General features: G+C 35.4%; 1 protein-coding gene across 1 annotated transcript in view; it reads left to right on the forward strand.

Moving 5' to 3' along the window:
* SPOCK3 (SPARC (osteonectin), cwcv and kazal like domains proteoglycan 3) overlaps nucleotides 1–13,475 on the forward strand; it is a 158,249-nt gene that overhangs the window by 94,485 nt on the left and 50,289 nt on the right. Inside the window, exon 4 of the mRNA XM_042829762.1 lies at nucleotides 3,909–4,035. Coding sequence (XP_042685696.1) covers nucleotides 3,909–4,035 — 127 coding nt within the window. The remainder of the gene's footprint in view (nucleotides 1–3,908; nucleotides 4,036–13,475) is intronic.

A 13,475-nucleotide genomic window follows, 5' to 3' on the forward strand; every position in this document is an offset into this window, starting at 1 on the left:
AAAAACAAATTGGATTTGGCAACGCAAGTGCTTTTTCTAATTATGTTAATGTGACACAGCCTGATTGTGTCTCTCAAAGGCCACCGCAAAACATAATCAGTCTCTAAATCAGAGTAATTCTAAGAATATCTAAGAAATTCAAATATAGCTGTCAGAGGAAAATTGCAAGAGTTCCTTGAAACGTGAATTCTTTACTAACCCGAATTTGTTTCTATCAGTCTGCATTTGAAGATCTGTATCTGAGGATTCTCAAATCTAGCTTTAAGCTATCACGTTCATTCAAGTGAATTGGACAGCAATGCATTTTATGTTAGTAGCATGCAGCAAAATATTCAGTGTTATTTTTAGCATTCTTGAAATATTTGGAGGAGTGATCAATGTATAAACGGAAAGGTAAGTTTATGTATGCAAACAGGTACATAGGCTTCAGTAATTGAGCAGATTGCCTAATTATGTTTCCAGACATGCAGTTGCATATGCAGTCTAAAAGCATATGTGCAATTTGGTTGATGCAAGTTAATGTAATCAGAAGTGTTGTTGGTGAACTAAAACCCATAAATTGAATATAATCACTAGGTGTCAGCAGTATCAGAGGGGGCAGAGCTTCTGTATTTAGTACTTCATTGCTAGAGAGATCCCCAAGTGGTTTTTCAGGAAATCAAGAAGTACAAAATGTGTGAGTGGAAGAGATTGTCTTGTATATGGCTTCTTATTTTTATTGTGGCAACTAACTAACAGGGGCAGGTAGTTTTTTAGTGAGTGCAGTGGAATCACAAAATTAAATGGCAGAATTTAAGTAACTTCAAGTTGTGATGATCTGGATGTCCTTGCTTATCAAATGGAAAAAAAACAAAAAAAAAAACAAAAAACAGAAAACAACAACAAATACAAGGAAGAAAGAAGTGTTTTCTTACAGTGACGTAACTGATTTGTTTACTGGTCATTTTCCTCTAACATATTAAAGCATAAAAATATATTGCTTTAAATGCATAGTTGTAACTGAAATTGTTTATGTTCTCTTTAAGCTGTTTTCCTGTATCCTTATATCACATTCATGCAACAGTGCTTTATAATTCAAGATGATTTTTATCATTATAATCATTTCTTAATTATTTGCATGTAAGCAATTTGTATGTATGGTCATTGCCTATGTGGGGGAAAAAAAGCCCACACAAAAAAACCAACAACCTGTGAGAGCACTAACGAATAGTCAAGGGAAACAAACTTGATGGAATTACATAAGGGAGAAATGAAATGTTAGGATATGTAAGTTTAAGTCAGTACTGATAGATTTTATGAAGTGTTTTGAACACCGTACCTGGTACTCAAAGTGTTTTGTACTGACTTTCTTATTTTCTTGCCAGGTTATCTACTGATGGTCCGATAGCTGAGCAGCTATAGTACAAAACCTTTTTTCTTACTAAAGCTTCTGAACATATGTCTGTCTAGAGCATTTGCATGACTCAGAATCTCCAGACTAACATGATTTATAGTTTATTTATATTGAAATTATTTATCTAGAGTTTGGAAAACACAGATGCTTCTGTTTTATAGGGAAATTATACTAGTTACGTGGAAGCTAAGATCTTGGGAGTGATTTGCTGAAGGTCTCAGGAGAGCTGTTTGTAGAAGAGGAAACTTTACAGCCTTGAGTGAATGGCCTGGGATAGCTCGCATTTAAAATCTTATGTCTGAGGCTGGTTGAGAGAAGGTGATCTTTCTGGCTATGTTCTGCTCACCACTCTGCTTGTCTTCACAGACCTGTGATTTGTTTTCTCTGCTCGTTCCGGTGTCCAGCACTGTTGTGATCCTTTCTGAGACATCAAACTCTTTTCTTCCTTTTGATGATTTTACTCATCCCTTTTCCTCAGTTGGAAGTGCCTTTCTCCCACTCTATTGCCATCTTTATTTGTTCTGTAAATTCCACTGAGGGTATTGATATGATTGTGAGGACAGATAAGCTAAAAATCTGTCATCTGTACTGGTCTTGAGAAACCACGCACAACAGCAGCCTCTGTGTAGCTCAGAAGTCCTGTTTCCAATTGCTGGTTCTTACTTAGATCAAAATTCTTTCTATTGATGTGTGGAATTTTTGCGATTGATTTATGCAGTGTTTTACAGTTACCTTGGCTCAGATGAACAGAAATTACAGTGGGTTGATAGCTGGGACTCCCTAACCCTGTCAGTTATCTCAGGCTTCTGAGACGATTGTGGAAATTTGTAACTTACAGAAGAAACAAGCAGTAAGGGGAAGATGCAGCCATCTCATTAGGCTGGAAAAAGTCAAGTGAGAGGAGCCCCAGTAATAAGATGATTGCCACACATTCTATATAACCAAAAGCGCTGTTCACCTGTACCTTTCTTTAATTGAAATGAAATGGTGTGTGTTTAGCCTTCAAACAAAGCAATCCAGCAGAAAGTATTGGTAGTTATTACGAATTAGCAATGTCTTTGAGTTCTTTCCTTTTTTTGTACTTCCTATACAGATTTTTTCCACTCATTATGCTACATGTAATTGAATCGGCTTGGAATATAGTCACTACAAAATCCAAATGTAAACATGTATATGTAAATCACCTGATCTTTTTCTTTTTAAAGACTGTGTTTGCAGACATAATTAAGGATAGCGTAAAAACATCAGCGTAACCAACAAATGGCATTTTGTTTTTGATCATTACCAGTTTACCATCAAGCTATTTGCTTACGTTTACTCTGCACATCATAACAACAGAGGACAAGTTTTTTTTTTTTTTTCTCATTCCATTTCATTTTATTACTCTTGACAAGTTCTTCTCCGGAGGTGGTTCATGACTAATTAGCAGAACAGTTGCTGATGATCTGTAGGTGAACTGAACTGAAAGAGTTCTGCTCCATTAAAGATTTGATTTGAATTTTTTGAGTGTGAACACTTAACTGCTTTGTTGTATCCTGGTAAGTTACTGCTGAGTCCTAAGCATGATCATTTTTAGATTTTTGACGAAGATTCCAAGCAGGAAACAGAATGAAAATAATTATTGTTCTGTTTTCTTATTTATATGGAAGCCATTAGTGTATAAGGTGTATTGTAGGTCAGTCTGTGAATTAGGCAGCTCTCATAAAACAAGTGTTTCAGGGCAGAGTGGTTGTTATATGCTTTCACAGGTGCAAAAAGCATACGGAAACATAGTGAAATAACTGTTAATTTAGAGCAACCAGAAGAAAACATTTTTCTTAGAGAGTAGCTGTATGATAGGAGCTACTGAAGGCTGGGAGAGTATTTTGATGAAGTGTCAAAACTTAGTTCGTATTTCAGTCTTTAAACTGGCCAGTATAGCTTTTTGTCTGTGTTAAAATCTGGTTTTGTATGTTTGCATATGGTTGGATACATGCATGCAAGCACGTATATACAAACACGTGCAGTTCAAATCTGTGTTCCAGCAAGCTGCTTCTATTTAACTTTGAACTCTACCTTTGGTGGAATCTGAATTTTGAGAAATGCGATCTGTGAAAGACAGTTGTCAAAGTAAGCTAAACAGTATTCTGAAGGACCACTTGCTTCTATTGAATTTCTTGTAGTAACATCTAATCGTATGTAAATGCTAACTCTTTAAACTCTAGATAAAATAATAGCTCTCTTCATACTATTCAATAAGAAAAAAATGAGCAAATACAATACAAGTCAAGCATCATATAAATTATCTTTTTTTACCAAGATGTCTTAGAAATTACATGCAGGTACCAAGTATAGCTACAGTGAGTATGGTATGATAGCAAAAAAGCATGTAGCAAACAGTAAAGACTGCCAGCACTTTACTTAATGGCTGAAATAATATATGGCTTATTGTTTATGAAGGCTCGTTAAAATACACTGCTTATGTTCTATTTCTACTGCTGCTTATCAGAATTACATACTTTTTGTTTACTTACAGTATGAAAGAGGCTGGTTTAGGCCATAAACAGTGGAGGGGTGGTCCCATTTCATCAAACTGCAAGCAGTGTCCAGTAGTTTATACCAATCCTGTTTGTGGATCAGATGGTCACACATATTCTTCTCAGGTAAGAATTAAATACAGAACTGAATTATACTTTCAATGTTCACTTCAATTCCAGCTCTTGGAATGTAAAATACTGTATAGTAAAACAAATCTACGTTTATTTGTTTTAAATATATTCCTCACTTCCTTCAGCAACACTAGTGCATCTTAAGACAAAAAGTCAAAATGGTGGCAAATCCCAAGCAGTACAGAACAGCAGTGCCCAAGGAAGCGCAGTGCAGCAGTGCTCTGCAGCGTAGCAGAGCTCCACTGAAATGTGTTTGTTACAGACACCAAGGCATGGTTTTTGAAGAGGAAGAAATGTCTTGTGTGTCCTCAGTCTGTGGTCAGGTAAACCTCATAAATCAGATATTCCTGTTGGCCACTGACAGGATGCTTCCTATTCCAAGCCCAAAGGCATAGATGTACAATATGCAGAGGAAAAAAAAGTAGTAATTTAAGTAATTGTTGTCTGTCGTCACTTCTTTCATCAGCACTTTTCCGATTTTAGGAGTTTTCTGTCATACCTATCTGGAGACAGAATAATAATTCAAAAACGCTTTGGTCAGTCTAACTTGTTTTTTGTAGAGAAAAGATTTTGGTCACACTGAAGCTCAAAAAGCCATGAGCCTGCTTTTGTACAGCGCTCAGCTCAAACTTACAGATGTCACTAGGAAATTGGGAGACTTCAAAATGCTGGAAACAAATGGATTGTTTTAGCATCTTCCTTAAAACTTTCAGTAGAAGAAAGAAAAAATCAGGGTATAACTAATATTTTCTCCACCTTGACAGTTCTTGTGCTTTTATCTTGAACCTCATATTTTTCTTTAACAACAACAACACTTAAAGAACAGTGTGCATGAATCTTAATTTAAACTGAAAATTCTCTAAAAATTAAACTAAAAACTCTCAATACCAGGTATCTGAAGCCCACTGAACTAATCAGGAATAATTGATCCATTTAGAATCAGGTAACTTCATTAATGTTGCATTCTGAACAGTCCTGTGAGTGAAAAGTAACCTTAATGGCTTCTCTGTGTCTTGTCTGAAGGAGATACACAGAAGTCTATAAATAATGATGAGTTGCAGACATTTTTACTCAATTAATATACTAAAGATAAGGTGGGGATGTGTTGCTTAAACAGAATGGTGAGAAAAGAATGGAATAAGTAGATGTACCCTGCTTCCCTTCCAGTGCATTGTCAGAGCTGCAGTCATTCTAGTAGTACATATTATTCAATCTCTGTGCCCATTGAATGGATGTCAGACAAAGGGAACATGGCATCAGAGTGTGTTTGCAGGGCTCTTCCTTTCATATTTCACTACCACATAATGGTAGAGTCTAAATTTACAGCAGGAGAAAGCCTGAAGAAAAAAATTAAAAAGTTAATGACAGCAGCTATGCATTATTGTAAAGATTACATGGTTTTTTTCGGTGGTGTTATGTTCTGAAATCCAGGGGTGGAGTTGCATCTAAGTAGAGGTCTCTGCAAGGTTATTTCAAGGGCAGTCATTTTTAAAGTTGATGTTAATATGAATGTTTTACTCCAGGCAAAGTCTATTTTCATGGTGTCTGTCATCAAACTCCAGCAGGAGTTTATATAGTAATTTTCTTTTGCTTATAATGCATTTGTCAATGACCGTGTCAAAATGTGCAATATATTTTCTGAAAATAAGTCAGTAAATGGTAAGTCAGCCAGCAACTTGCATTTATCCGAGTGGGACACCATGTTCTTATAATCTCCCTTTTCAGGCCGAACCCATGCAAATGATTTTATAAAATTATACAACTATGGATATTTCATGAATCTTGGGGTTTTTTTTGCTTTGGAATGGAAAAAAGAGACTATAATGAGTAGACATGAGTAAGGTTAACTTGTGAATTGAGCTTATCAGAGGTCAGTTAAGGTTGCTGTGTTTCATACTGGTCTTTAACAGGCCGTATTAAGGCTTTCCGTGCTTTCAGACCACAGTTATTCACCAGTAGTCAATATAGAGAAAAAAGAGCACTTAGGAAATACTAATTATTAACAGTACAGGAATGTTGAAATAAAACTTGCAGGCTAACATGTTGAGTTATCAAAGTGAACATTAATTATTACGTGCAAAGAAATTCAGCATAAAGAGACCCGACAGTTTTCTTGCCAGGGTGGCATTATTACACAGCTTGTGGTTAATAGCTTTTAAAGAATATGTGTGTTTTAAGTTTCCTTAGTCTAGTTTTACATTCTGAGTTTCTCTATTCATGGACTGAATGAAGCTGGTGTATCTGTGGATAAGGTGATGGCTGAGATGCTTGAAGCAATTCACTAATGCTGTAGCATATTATAAGCAGGACTTTGGAAAATACCACAAGGAAAAAAAAAATAAAGATCACACATCAGAATAATAGGCTGAACCTGTATTTCTTAGGCTAATGGTGATTTGCACGTAGCCCCACTGTAACAAAACATATCCTTAAAGAAGATCTGTGAGCAATGATTGGAGCATTTTGAAAGGAAAATATCATGTAAGTCATTTCATTGGAATATGCTAGTTTCCCTATGATTTTATTATGGAATCATCTTGGCAGTAAGTTCTAGGTCTTCTGTCAATGATTTGCTTCAGTTGTTTTCATGTTCACAATGAATTTTTTATGAAGTATTTTCTCTGCTTTATGTGAACACTTCGTAATATTGACGACAATGTTGTGGGTGTAAGTAGCATAAAAAATGTTATTTCACAAAAATAATGAATCTAATCTTTGTTCTCAGACTAAGATAGAGAAGATACAGAAGAGCAAGCAAAAGGATACGAATCCTTAACTTGACAAAGTTGTGGATGTTTTATTCAAGTACTGCAGACCCTCAAATTATGGTCCTTCTGTCTTTTAGAGGGGCGAAAGTGGATGAGAAACAGATGGTCTGCAAAAGAGGGAGTTTAGTGCTGGTTCCTTACTTAATGCTTGTTTGTTTGTTCATTGTTTTTCATAAGCCTAAATTCTAGGGACATCCCATTTTTTATTTCTTTTTTTAAATTGGTGCTGTTTATATTGACTTCAGATGTGTTTAAGACTTCACTTGATCTGCACATTGAAGCTGTGTGTTAGATACAAGAGCTTGTTTGGAGAGAACGTAAAAGTATCAACATTTCAAATCCTTGCTTTTACTTCAATCATTACCCTGTTAGGAATGTTAAATCGATTGATTTATTTGTTAGCTTTTCCTGAGTTTTCAGGACACATGCCTGCACTACTGGCAATTCCTTTCTGCTTCAGAAACAGTTATTCTAAAACCGTAGGTACTCTTTGTCGATGACTTGTCTATGAATATTTTATTCAAATTACTCCCAGTTGTTATCTTACGTGATCAGAATGTTATCTTAGGAGTGATCAGATATTTTAATGACTGATCTAATTTGTTATGGTAAATGGAAGTAATATTCACAAACCTGCGTGTTTGTCAGTTAGTGTACAGAGCTAATCTAATACACTGGTTATTTCTTATGTGCGTTGTTACTCAGCTGTAGACCTAAATGAAACATAGCCAAAATAAATAAGTTTTAAGGTTTACCTACTATCCTTAGAAACAAAATGTAATCTGAAATAAATCTCTCTATAACATACTGGTCCACAGACTTGCAGCTGGAAAGAGAGAAAAAGACAATTTCTTGAATACGATTCACTATTAGTCAGCATGATAAAAGGTATATTGTCTGATTGATGCATCAAGTAAACTTTATGAGGTTAGACTGATTTTCACAGAAATGCTGGAAGCTCCATGTTTATTTTTTAAATGTTTAAAAAGAAAGACTAATGCTAACAAACCAGATGGAGATTGTGTGGTGTTCCAGTCTTTGTAATCAGTGCCTTTTGCCAGTAATGCTTGAAGTTTTGTTTGGAACCAGAAGTGATAGGATATGATATTTTAAAAAGTCAGTCAGAGAAGTGTTAGAAGGGTTTGCTCACTTCATTTAGTCAGTTTTTCCAAATAGGTTTGTGTACTAATAATCCCAAATTATACTTTAACTGATATCTTCTTATCAACTGCTTTCAAAATAAATAGCTGCCAAAGCTGTAAGAAATTGAGGTGACACCTTAAATGACACCTTAGATGATAAGATACTTAATAGAACATTCAGTGTTCTGAAATTCTGAGTAGCTCAGTATTTCTTAGATGAGGATGACATGTTTATACTGCCAGTAATTGAATTTGGGCTCTTTTTTTCACTTCCAGGGTATTATGTTAGTTTAATATAGAACTATGTACTGCACGTACATTACAGTGTACATAAACATTAATACTTCAGCTAAAAAAGAAATTCTGCTTTATGGACTGAAAAAAAAAAGTTTAAGCCTTGACCTATGTAATGCCTTGAAGTTATTTTTAAAAACAATATTGTTTTCTCTACTACAGAAACAATCTAGGCTATAAGCACAAAATAGTGAAAGAGTAGGTTAAGTTGACAGGGGGAAGTGAAACCTCTGTGAGTGTTAAATATTTTTCATATCACAGCACCAGTATACTGATAAAAATAATGAATACAGAAGGAGCTCAGATTCAGAAATTATTCATGGAAATCTGAATTTTTACATTTCTGTGTAAACTGACAAAAAGACCACCATCAAAACAAGAACAAGCAGATCAAGTGAAGATTAAATGATAGTTCAGTTTTCTGAATCTGCTAGATTGCATTGGAAACGTTCTGAGCAGCTTTTAACCAGCAGCAGTTCATCATTGGAAAATAAGATTGAAAATGGTGCAGTTGGAATTACAGCTGAAATAAACAGGATAATTGTGCTCCAAGACCTAATTGGAAGAGAATCTATACATCTTACAGAAATATGTGAATAGAGGCTGAATGTAGGAACTGCCCTTGGTGTTGTTACACTGGTGTGGTATGTGATGGTGTGGAGCAGATAACAGTTTGGAAAGCAGACCAGTGGAAGGATGGATCTGGAGCATGAAGGTACAGTAAATAGTGTTTATATGGCCATTTGAAACATTCATGCACCTGGAAAAGGAGTGGAGATGGCGGTGGTGAATTGTCAGTTACAAGAAGGGAATGGAAAGAGGGGATTGTCTCCAGTTTACCAAGCAACAGCTCATTAGTGGGCTTAGATTCAGTGGAGAGAAGGGTATAGAATTATAACTGGAGAGGGGGGATTTAGGGGATTTTTGTGATCTTGGGACTGCTTTCTTTTTTTTCTTAAGGGAAAAGAGGGAGCACTTCAGGGCACTGAGGATCAAGCAAGATGGTGTCAACCTAGGGCACAAATTTTGAGCATTAATGGCAGACAATCTGTGATAAGAATGGGATTAAAGTAAATGAGATGGGAAGTCGCAAATGACAAATCAGAAAACCATCATAGGTCTCGGCCCAGTGAAATAGTTTAGGTATTACAGCGATAATTCTTTGAAAGAAAATCTCAAACAGTGTGCCCAGCGTAGTAGAGGATACGTAAGTCGCTCCGGAAGGGTAGCCTCCTCTTTGTTTACGTGGAAACCACAACAGATGCAAAAAGCACAATAACACCATTTGATAGAGCAACTTCTCAGCTACAAAAAACATCTTTCAACATAGTCAGCCGGTAACTATGCGTTTTTGCTAGTGGTGAACAAGAACCTGCATGCCATGCTTGTGAATATCTGCATGGCCATCCAAAACGTGGCTTGTCTTTCACTGTTATCACTGGTGGAAATTGTCCTCTGAGATAATGCAGGTGCTGCAAATATGCAATGAAATGGAAGAGATTGTATCAACAAAGACATTTATCAGTTTGCTATGTGTTACAGAAATAACTAAGTCTAGGGTTTAGAAGGTGTCATTTTCCAAATACTATCTTGCAGACACAGAGTAGAATCATTAAAAAAAAACTGTCTTATATGAAGTCTAGTAAGTGTTGATTGGCTGCAATTTATTTCTCTCTTTTGAGCAATCTTTAATTTTCTTAAAAATTAATTCCGTTTTTCCCTGTAAGAGTGGTTTTGTAGCCATGTGTGAGTAGCAGGCCCAAAAGAAGTTATGCTAACTTAGTTGTATTGATTTTTCTCTGACAATTATCAGAACAGCAAGCATTCGCAAAGCTGCAGAACTGAAAAGTGAAAATGACAGGAGAAAGTGGAATTGTTCAAATGAAAATTTACTAGGACTTCTAATTAAATTTAGTAATCAAACAGAACAAAGTGTTCAGCTTCTATCAAAAGTAATTATACACACTCTTCATGTAGGTCATTCTAACACTTAGCAAGAAACTGAAATAACTGTGTGTAAAGCAATAACATCAGACAGCGTAAGTAAAATTTAGACCAGCAGTGCTGTCTACGAGTTGTGCTGTGTCAGAGAAAAGACTTAGTCCTGCCAAGTTAGTGCATCTCAGTGAAGTACAGTATCAGCAATAGCCTACTTTTAAGGATCACTATTTTTGTATTTGTAATTTTGGAAAGCACACCGTGAAATACTGCAGACACAAACCTATGTTTCTATTCCCTTGTTTGTTTTTCTACATTAATCTTGATCCTAGAGAGACCAAGTATTTCTTACTAAACAAATGCACTCTTGGGTGAAATCCCAAGTAAATCAGAAGGAAAATATGCAAGTAAAATAATTTTAAAAAATCGAAGAACAGATTTGAACACCACGTGAAACTGAGAAATGGGGATCTGCAGAATGTGACTGAATATCAGTAGCATATCCTCTGTATCAAAGGAGAGAATGGAAAATCCATAGATCACCATGGACTGATTGGGAGAGTGTGTTGGCTTAGAAAGACTTGCTGCTCTGTCTCTTCATTTGGATCATGACTTCAGGCTTTGTGTCCTAATTTTAATTAGTGTATTTGATGAGGTTAGAACATGGAAAACGTTCCGTATTTTATAAATGAAGTACTGACAGCAAGAAATAGAAAGATTTAAGTACAGTTTTGTGTGGCTGTATGCAAGAAATATCTCCTTCAGTTGAAATGCAGATGCATGTCATCTAGAGCAAAGCTGCTGTGTTCTGGACAATCAACTGCCACCTATACAACAAGGCTATTTCTTCCTGGACTGGATGAAAAATAATAATGAACCATTATGGAATTTTATGAAGGAATTTCCTTTAATGAAAGCATTTGCAGCCTAATATTTCAGGCTGAAATAAGTAGTATGAATTTTAGCGTACATTCTTACGTGGTCAAAATGTAGAGAATGGAGATTTGAGGTGGCAATATGACAACAAAAAATCTGAGAATGTCTAATTGAAAGGTATGATTGAAAGGGGATGATACTATAATGCTCAGGATTTTGCCAGAATATAAGTACACAGGTTTTTTTTCTGTTGACCCAGTATAGTTTAAATGTCTTAGACTTGGGCAGTATAGCCTAACATGGACTAACCAAGTCTGTACATGTTAATTTAATTATATTTCCTGTAATTGAAGTCTAATGAGCATACTCTTCAGATGATATTTTAGCTCACATATAATTTTATAAATATTTCAACTTAGATATAATTAGATAAATTCAACTTGTTTAATTAGTAATGTAATCAGCCAGTATAGTAGGAAATATATGATATTAAAAATGAAGTGGTTATGCATGCTAATGAACTGTGAGCAGATTTTTTAAAACAAAAAGCAAAATCCATGCTTTCTCTGTATTCTTACTTAGTTATTGCTTTTACTCAGAAATCTGCACGTCACCTGAGGATTGCTGAAGGTCTTTCTTGGTAGGTTTTAAACCCAAATTTTCATTTGTTTCTACGATGATTTGGGAGAATTAACTTGCACTTTTATCTTTTCTTTGAATATTCATTTTCATTTGAAGTGGGAACTTGTAAGGTTAGCTTTGTCAAAGCATTATTTTATTTTTTCAGTCTCTCCAGAGATTTTTTCCAAGTCACAAAACTATGAATGCCAGAAAGAAGGTAGACCAAGAGTCTTCTGTACTTGTTGAGTGAGTTGAGTGAGATTCCATGGATCTGTAGCTTGTGTCTGTTAGAAATTATGGTGAATTTTCAAAAATGGAGCTCGTTAGATGTTGGAATTTGAACAGGTAATATGGAGGAAAGCAATTGAGATTAGAGATTGAAGTAAATAATAGTTAGAAATAATTCAGAAAGTGAAATTTCTAATCTCAAGCGTGTTTACAGTAGGCTGTTAGTCTGTTTTTAAGCTCTCAGAGATTATAATAGAGATTAAGCCAATAACAGAAGAAGAAAATATAGGTGGGAGTAATATAGCTATCTGGTTTTGCACCTTTTGTTAAAAATAAATAAAAACAAAACCCCTACTCTAAGTATGTTCTAATACAAATTTGAAGAATCTTGTCTTTTGCAGAATTTGTCCTCAAGGGAATATTGAAATGCTAACGTGAAAATTAGATAATATATTGTTTTAGACTGAAAATGATCGTAATGAATCGTGTGATTCTGATTCTGGGAATTATAATAAAGCCTGTAAGCATATTTACTGGAAATAGCATGTTTTAAATTGGGATATCATGTGGTTTTGCTGTTTAGCATTAAGCAAACTTCATGTTCTTTTTTTCAAAATGTAAAATGATTGCAAAACATGTAAAACAAGGTGGTGAGGTATGTATAGGGGCTGCTCCGAAAGTAACGCCTCCTATTTTATTAAGTTGGCCCACAAGATGAGAGGCAGATGTTGGTGGTATGGCAGTAAAGGCAAAACCTTCCCAACAACGTCCCATTACATTTTGCTGCTGTGTGACAGATGGCAGCAGAGGGGCAGTCTGCCAAAATGACTGTCTGAAATGGAACTGTGTATAAAACAAAGGTGTGTCATTTAAATAGCAAATTGATGCATAGAAGGATTTTCAAATGCTCCTGAGCAGCATATGCCTCAGAAGCATCTATGAAAGCAAAGGCAGGTAGGTATCTAATTTTAAATAATCACATTAGGCATCTGTCTGCTTCTTTCTGTGAGTTAATATTTTTAAGGAGTCCAAAAAAGGATTGAGTGGTTAGTTGGCTTAATTTTACGCTTTTGTTTTTACACTGTTGCACTGTATAGTGCTGTAGAAAACAGGCAAATGCTATAGAAGAGTAAAGAATGAAAACTATATACTGATTTTCATTTTGTTATCTGAATGGCTTTTTTGTAGTTCGTAGCTTCAGAAGCAGTGCATCAACAGTTCTTTCAAACACAGAAGATTTCCTCTGCCCAGAGTCTTGGTTCAACAAATATCGGTCCTTTGGTTCTCTGGCGAAAACGCTAGTTGCGTGATTTCGTAATTGGTGCTTCTCCAGTTAGTTTCATTTAAACAGTAATTTATTGGCTGGAAAAGTTTTTTTTTTACCCAAACTCCTATTACTTGGGTAAGTAACACACATAATTAACGTCTTGTTATAGAAAGGTCAGTTGCTGGCAAAACAATTTGAAAGCATTTGTAGATCTGTATGTGACACTTCACAAGTAAGTTTACAGGTTAGTTTCTAGTTTCTTGAATTACTTGAAAATGTTGTATCTTAGCATATCAGTCT

This window comes from Centrocercus urophasianus, unplaced genomic scaffold (genome assembly GCF_019232065.1).
Source record: "Centrocercus urophasianus isolate 14NV4802_14NV808 unplaced genomic scaffold, USGS_Curo_1.0 seq_32, whole genome shotgun sequence".
In the NCBI taxonomy this organism is placed as follows: Eukaryota; Metazoa; Chordata; class Aves; order Galliformes; family Phasianidae; genus Centrocercus; species Centrocercus urophasianus.